The 7,500-nt window shown below is 47.9% G+C and overlaps 2 protein-coding genes across 2 annotated transcripts in view; both read left to right on the top strand.

The window, feature by feature from the left end:
- Nucleotides 1-7,500, top strand: part of nebl (nebulette) — a 77,602-nt gene that overhangs the window by 60,376 nt on the left and 9,726 nt on the right. The gene's annotated exons all lie outside the window — the stretch shown is intronic.
- LOC310963069 (uncharacterized protein) overlaps nucleotides 1-7,500 on the top strand; it is a 14,479-nt gene that overhangs the window by 1,018 nt on the left and 5,961 nt on the right. The window contains exons 3-10 of the mRNA XM_083935717.1: nucleotides 371-481; nucleotides 556-666; nucleotides 749-859; nucleotides 1,574-1,684; nucleotides 4,888-4,998; nucleotides 5,177-5,284; nucleotides 5,747-5,857; nucleotides 5,931-6,041. Coding sequence (XP_083791843.1) covers nucleotides 371-481; nucleotides 556-666; nucleotides 749-859; nucleotides 1,574-1,684; nucleotides 4,888-4,998; nucleotides 5,177-5,284; nucleotides 5,747-5,857; nucleotides 5,931-6,041 — 885 coding nt within the window. The remainder of the gene's footprint in view (nucleotides 1-370; nucleotides 482-555; nucleotides 667-748; nucleotides 860-1,573; nucleotides 1,685-4,887; nucleotides 4,999-5,176; nucleotides 5,285-5,746; nucleotides 5,858-5,930; nucleotides 6,042-7,500) is intronic.

Below are 7,500 nucleotides of genomic sequence, written 5' to 3'. Positions count from 1 at the left end.
GTCACACAGAAGGAATTAACAAGTTATATGTACAAGACTCCATATGTACAAGTCAACGCCGTGTACATTAGACGTAGATTCAAGGCGCACTCCCACACTGTGCCTCCGTGCCGTGCCCCAGCACGTGTCACGGCTAAAGTCTGGTTCCTTTGACCAGTGTGAGTGCAACCGTACCACGTCTAGGAGCGGCACGCTTGCCGTCCACGGCCCGTTTGGGAGAGGTGGGCTTTAGTAAAGCACGTTTGCACGTGTACGAGCACGAGCGTGAATATTCTCTGAGATTAAAGTCGTAAATTTATCAATTTAAAGTTGCGAATTTAAGAGAAGTTTTAATTTAATTCACCAGTAAAATCTCATCTCGTTCCATCAGAACAAATACAAGCAGAGCGGGAAGCAGGCGATGGCGTCCAGTCTGTACGCTCAGCTGCCGCAGACGGCCGAGACGCAGCTCGCCGCCAAGATGTCCGACCTGCAGAGCGAGGTGAGAAACCCTGACACACACACACACACACAGGTTTTCTCCCTGAGGCAGTCTGATGTTGTGTCTGTGTGCAGAGTAAATACAAAGAGGACGGGATCCGGAGCCTCTCTCAGAGCTTCTACTCACAGCTTCCAGAAACCGCTGAGACTCATTTGGCTAAAAGCGTGTCGGAGCTGCAGAGCGAGGTTCGTTTCTCTGGATTCAGGATCAGGACCGTGGTGCTGGGAGACGCCTCGAACAATGACAGCTGATGTGCTTCTTCTTCAGGCCCGGTACAAAGAGGCGAGCAGGAAGGAGGCCAGCAGCTGCCTGTACCACCAGCTCCCTGAAACCCTGGAGACGCTGCACGCCAAAGAGGCGACCGGGCTGCAGAGTCAGGTACAGTAACACTGACGACGCGGCGTGGGACTCATCAAGTCAATCCAGACAACCCTGCACACACACACACAGGGAACGACACAAGCAGGAGAAACAGACGGAGGGAGACAAACTCACACACAAGGAAGAGGGAAGGGACGGACAGGACCTGGATCCTGACACGTTCCCCCGTCAGAAAGAGCTGTTTGACGAAGTAAAGCAGTGAAAATATGTAGAGTTTATCGTACACGTAAACAGATATTGATTTATTAGTTTGGCCTTTTTAAGGTGTCTGCTGCCTCCGTGCACCGCAGCTGAGCAACGTTCATCCTGCTGCTTCTCTCTGGAAGTTTCACCCGTAATCACTCCTTCAGTTTTAGCATCATCAGCCCCGTGTGTGTGTGTGTGTGTGTCTCACCTGGGCGACTGTGGATCAGTGGAGGAGTGGGTCGTCCTCCATTCGAAAGATTGGCAGTTCGATCCCCGCGTCCCCCGGTCCACATGTCGAAGTGTCCTTGGGCAAGACACTGGACCCTGAATTGCTCCCTGTGCTGTGCATGGGTGTGTGAATGTGGTAGATTAGATTAGATGGTCTGTAGATATCCACTGCCATCAGTGTGAATGTGACAAACACTGTGAAAGCTCCTTGAGTAGTCAGAAGACTAGAAAGGCGCTTTATAAGTACAAGTCCATTTACCATTTACCATTTTACCTGTCCTGTCCTGTCCTCCTCAGGTGAAGTACAAGGAAGGAGGTAAGAAGGAGCTGAGCACCAACCTGTACTCCGCGCTGCCTCTGACCCAAGAGATGAAGTTTGCTAAAGCCGCCATGGAGCTTCAGAGTGAGGTGAGTGGACGTTTACACGGTTTCATATCGAGTCAACGTGACACACGGGACATTAAAAGAGTCATAAACATTCAAAAAGACGCCTCCGTGTTCATCTTCAAACAGAGTTTTAAAGCGTACGTTTCAGTTTAAATGATGTGCATTTAATTCTTAGTTTTTTGCAGCTTCTTCTTGAAGCAAAGAAACTTCTCTTGTGCAATGACACGGTTTCTCTCCCGTGTTCACTCTCATGTGTCTCTTCAGTTTGTGCCCAGATTTCTGAGACAAAGTCCGGGGACGTTTTTGCTTCCGAGGCGTAAAAACCTCCAGAACATGTCGTGTTTTTGTCTTTGAGGAACTGAAACGTGGACGCTGCCGTCACCACTCATGAAGCACTTTCTCTCTCCTTATTTCTGTTAAACTGCAACGAATCTATTTACTTTTATACAGAAAAACCTCCTGAAAAGTTTCTGCAGCAGCAAAAAACAAACAATAACTGCTGCTGTTGCTAGGTTACCGCCCTGTCATTCTATTTCCAGTTAGCAAGCTAAGCTAACTTTAGCACACAACACTTTTTTTAAAAGTCCACACTATTGTTGGAGATGTCTTTGTTACAACAACTTGATATTATCCAAGATAACATTACCTTCATCCCAGCACCTCGTGGGCACCTTTCGTTTCTATGACAACGACATTCATTTTAGCTTCGTGGCAGCCGCTAACAACAAGCTAACAACAAGCTGTCAGTGGCCGTGTCTTCAGTTCTGTTTAATCTACAAACATTAATGATAATATTTAATCCGTCACAATTAAAATTACTTCAACAACTTCAAAAACAGACGGTAAAACTTTTCTTAATGTCCGTGTTTATTGTAAACCAGCACCTGAGCCGCTCGGGCCGAGCCTCGTCACTTCCTCTCACTGGTCTGAGCTGCTCGTGCTTTCTGTCGTGCGTGGACTTTCATGTGCTTCCTCAGGTCCGTCCTCTGGATCCATCGCTTCAAACAAATAGGGCAAGGGAACGGCCTCTCTCCCGTGTGGATTCTCGTGTGAGTCTTCAGAGCTCCGCTGGTGACAAAGCTCTTGCTACAGACACGGCAACGATGCGGCCTCTCTCCCGTGTGGTATTTCTCGTGCGCCTTCAGGATGGACAACTGGGTGTATCCCTTCCCGCAAACCTGGCAGAGGAAGGGCCTCTCTCCCGTGTGGATTCTGGTGTGCAACTTCAGAGCGGTGCTGGTGACAAACCTCTTCTCACAAACCAGACAAAGGAAGGGTTTCTCTCCCTTGTGGGTTCTCCTGTGTCTCTGCAGGCTGCTCTTGTCGTTACATCTTATCTCACAAACGCTGCAGGCGTACAGTTTCTGTCCCGTGTGGATTCTCGCGTGTCTCTGCAGGTTGCTCTTGTTGCTAAATCTTTTCTCACAAACAACGCAGCAAAATGGGTTCCCTCCTGACGACGATGCCGACGATGATGATGGACGACTGTGTGGGTCTTCTGCTCCTCTGCGGTCCTCTCCGTCGGCTCGTGCCTCCTCCTCTCTGCTCTCCTCAGTTTTGCTCTCACGGTGGAGCTGTGAGGACCCCGGCCTCTCTTCACTCTGGGAGACGCCGGCCTCCCGCTCTCCCTCCTGAGTGGTCCAGATTTCCTCCTGTTCCTCTTTAATGCAGAGGCTCTCTGGGTCCTCCTGGTCCAGACCGCGGCTCAACTCTGAGGGGACATCTGCAGCGAACACTGAAAAACACACAAATATAATCAGACTAACGCTTCACGATGAGACGAGAGGAAACTTCCTTTAATCTGCAGGCGTGCGACGTTTTGAATCCAAAGAGAAGAAACGGTGTATCATCTGCATAGAAACGACCCTCTGTACTTCCGTTCCAGCTCCATCCCTGGCTGGATAAAATGTGTTGCCAGATGAATTCTGTTCCTCCTTGCTTCCCTTTTTACATCTTGGATCATAGAAAAGTGATTCCAGGAGGCGGGGTCTAATCAGAAATCCTTGCATATGATTGGATAAACCACTCGTTGACGCGCTACTTCAAAAAGTAGTTGTAAAAAACGCAATGACATCACTTTTCCTCCAGAAAACGGTTCTTAAAAGTCAAAAACAGCTGTTGCTAGGTTACGACCCTGTCATTCTGTTTTCAGTTAGCATGCTAAGCTAACTGAATAATAATAATAATGTTGTTTTAACTGTTTAAAAATGGCATAGACGTAGAACATTATGATGAATTATTTAAGATTTAACTACCTAAAAGTTTATGAAGTAATTTAATCGTGTTTATTTATATTATTTATTATTATTTTTATGATTTTTAACCAACTTTAATGCATCAGGAATCGTATAATAGTAATAATAATAGTAAAAACAGCATGAATTTGCAGTATAAACTTTAAAAAATGACACTTAGACGTGATGAAAGCCCGTAAAAGTGAACAAACCTGATGTGTGCCGTTGAACTTCAGGGTTGAATCTCGCCTCCAGCGCTTTGTGTCGCCTCTCGTTTTCTCTTAAAGCAGAAATTTCCTCCTCGTAAGCTGAAATCGTTCCTTCGAACAGCCTGAACACGTCTTCGGCGGCCGCAGCCAGACGCCGTTTCACCGACACTCTCAACATTTCTGCTCCCGACACAAAGACTCAAACTCTTCTACGGAAAAACCTCCTGAAAAAGTTTCTGCAGCAGCAAAGAAAAACAAACAATAACTGCTGCTGTTGCTAGGTTACCGCCCTGTCATTCTATTTCCAGTTAGCAAGCTAAGCTAACTTTAGCACACAACACTCTTTTAAAAACGTCCACACTATTGTTGGAGATGTCTTTGTTACAACAACCTGACATTATCTAGGATAACATAAGCTTCATCCCAGCACCTCGTGGGTTTCGTTTCTATGACGACGACATTCATTTTAGCTTGGTGGCAGCCGCTAACAACAAGCTAACAACGAGCTGTCAGTGGCCGTGTCTTTCGACAGTAACAGTTAACAAGAGTTGGTAAAAGGGCGCTAACGGGTGACTTAGCCATTTGCTAATTCAGTCTGTGTGTGTGTGTGTGTGTGTGTGTGTATGTGTGTGTGTGTGTGTGCGTGTGTGTGTGTGTGTGTCTCTGTGTGTAATGCCTGTGTGCGTGTCTGTGTTTGTGTGCGTGTGTGTGTCTCTCTCTGTGTGCGTGTGTGCACGTGTGTGTGCACGTGTGTGTGTGTGCGTGCGTGTGTGTGTTGCAGAATAAATACAAGCAGAAGAGCCGTCAGGACATCAGCTGCAGTGTTTTCCACCAGATGTCTGAAACCAAGGAGACGGAGTTTGTGAAGCTGATCTCTGAGCTCCAGAGCGAGGTGAGACGTCGTCAGCGTGTCACCGCCACACCGGACGCGTCATGACATCCTGTTTGCTCTCCGCTGCAGATGCTGAAACTCTCTGAGTCTCCGGTCACGTGATGCAGCTTTGACATATTGTTGAGAACAGTGTGTGTTTATTTTTGTCTGTGTGTGTTTTTTCTTTTACTCTCTTCAGACGAAGTACAAGAAGGACAAAGAGGATCTGCCCAACGCGCTGTTCTCTCTGCTGCCCGAGACGCTGCAGACTCAGTTTGTGAAGGAGATGGCAGAGACGCACAGCCAGGTGGGAAACTCATTTTACACAAAATCATCACAAAGATATCGACAAATGATACAAAAAATGACTATAGGGATGCAAAACGACCACGAAGAGATGCTTAATGTCAATAAACACAAAACAACCACACATAATCTTCAAAAAATGACTAAAAATAGATGCAAAACCACCACAAAAAGATGCAAAATGACTAAAAATAGATGCAAAACCACCACAAAAAGATGCTAAATGACTAAAAATATATGCAAAACCACCACAAAAAGATGCAAAATGACTAAAAATAGATGCAAAACCACCACAAAAAGATGCAAAATGACTTAAAATAGATGCAAAACCACCACAAAAAGATGCAAAATGACTAAAAATAGATGCAAAACCACCACAAAAAGATGCTAAATGACTAAAAATAGATGCAAAACCACCACAAAAAGACGTATAACGTTGTTGTTGTTGTTGTTTTGTCGGCAGAGTAAATACACAGAGGCGGGAAAGAAGGAGCTGGGTAACTCTCTGTACTCCGTGCTGCCGGAGACCAAAGACACTCAACACGCCCGGGAGCAGACGCAGCTGCACAGCGAGGTACGGACGCACAGGTTCGATCCTCTGTGACGCTCACGTGCTCGGTTCACTCAGACGGACGTGTGTGTTGCAGAAGGCGTACAGGGAGGAGGGGAAGAGGGAGGCCGGCTGCAGCCTCTACGCACAGATGCCCCAAACCATCGAGACCGTGTTCGCCAAGGAGCTGGCCAGGACGCAGAGCGACGTGAGTCTGATGCCACGGTGCACGCAGGCTGCCTCATGTCTGACACCGCGTCCAAGAGCATCGAACATACGGGTTTAACAGTTCCCCGTAGAGCAAACTTGCAGATAAGAGCACATGGGAGTTATTTAAACAGTAATATCCCAGGATGCTCTGTGTTAACTCTCTCACACACACACACACGCACACACACACACACAGAGGGAGTGTGTGTGTGTGTGTGTTTGGTAAAGTGTGGTAAAGTGTCATTTTGTCTGCTGAGGCGTGAACACACACACAAACACACACACAGAGCAGCTGTGTTGTGCTGCACCGCCTGAGGACACAGACATTGACCTACTGCCCCAGACACACACACACACACTCACTCTCACACATACACACACACACATACACACACACGCACGGCAGGTTGAAGCTCCTGGAGGCTCTGACGCACCGAGCCGACATCAAACCAGCAGCGGCCATCATAAAAAGATGCAAAATGGAGGTCTGGGTAAACTGGGGCGCCGGCCCTGACGTGTATGTTGACCGAGCAATGAGACGCTAACTGGAGCGTGAAAGCACACACACACACACACACACACTCACACTCACACACACACACACACACACACACACACACACACACACACACAGACAGACAGACAGACAGACAGACAGACAGACAGACAGACAGACAGACAGACACACACACACACACACAGGCACACACACACACAGACACACACACACACACACACACTCACACACTCACACACACACACTCATTATCTGAGGGTTAAAGTGATCGGTTCATTATTTTATTTTTATTTCCTCAGTTTTGTTCTTTCAGATTATAAACTTTTACTTGACTTCACTTCCTTTCTTCCTCCTCCTCTCCTCTTCCTCTTCCTCTCCTCCTCCACTCCTCTCCTCCTTTCTTCCTCTCCTCCTCTTCCCCTCCTCTCTTCCTCCGCCTACTCTTCTCCTCCTCTCTTCCTCCTCCTCCTTTCTTCTTCTCCTCCTCTTCCTCCTCTCCTCTCCCTGCTCTCTTCCTCCTCCTCCTCCTCCCCTCTTTCTCCTCTCCTCTTCCTCTGCTCTTCTCCTCCTCCTCTTCCTCTCCTCCTCCTCTTCCTCTGCTCTTCTCCTCCTCCTCCTCTCCTCCTCCTCTTCCTCTTCTCCTCCTCCTCCTCTGCTCTTCTCCTCCTCCTCCTCTCCTCCTCCTCTTCCTCTCCTCCTCCTCTTCCTCTGCTCTTCTCCTCCTCCTCTTCCTCTTCTCCTCCTCTCTTCCTCCTCTTCCTCTCCTCCTCTCCTTTCTTCTCCTCCTCCTCCTCCTCTCCTCCTCCTCTTCCTCTGCTCTTCTCCTCCTCCTCCTCTTCTCCTCTCCTCCTCCTTTCTTCTTCTCCTCCTCTTCCTCCTCCTCCTCCTCTTCCTCCTCCTCCTCCTCTTCCTGCCCTCTTCTCCTCTCCTCCTCTCTTCT

Source organism: Echiichthys vipera, assembly GCF_963691815.1.
Source record: "Echiichthys vipera genome assembly, chromosome: 21".
Classification (NCBI taxonomy): Eukaryota; Metazoa; Chordata; class Actinopteri; order Perciformes; family Trachinidae; genus Echiichthys; species Echiichthys vipera.
Note: the sequence above shows the minus strand (reverse complement) of the source record. Positions and strands in the feature narration are given on the sequence as shown.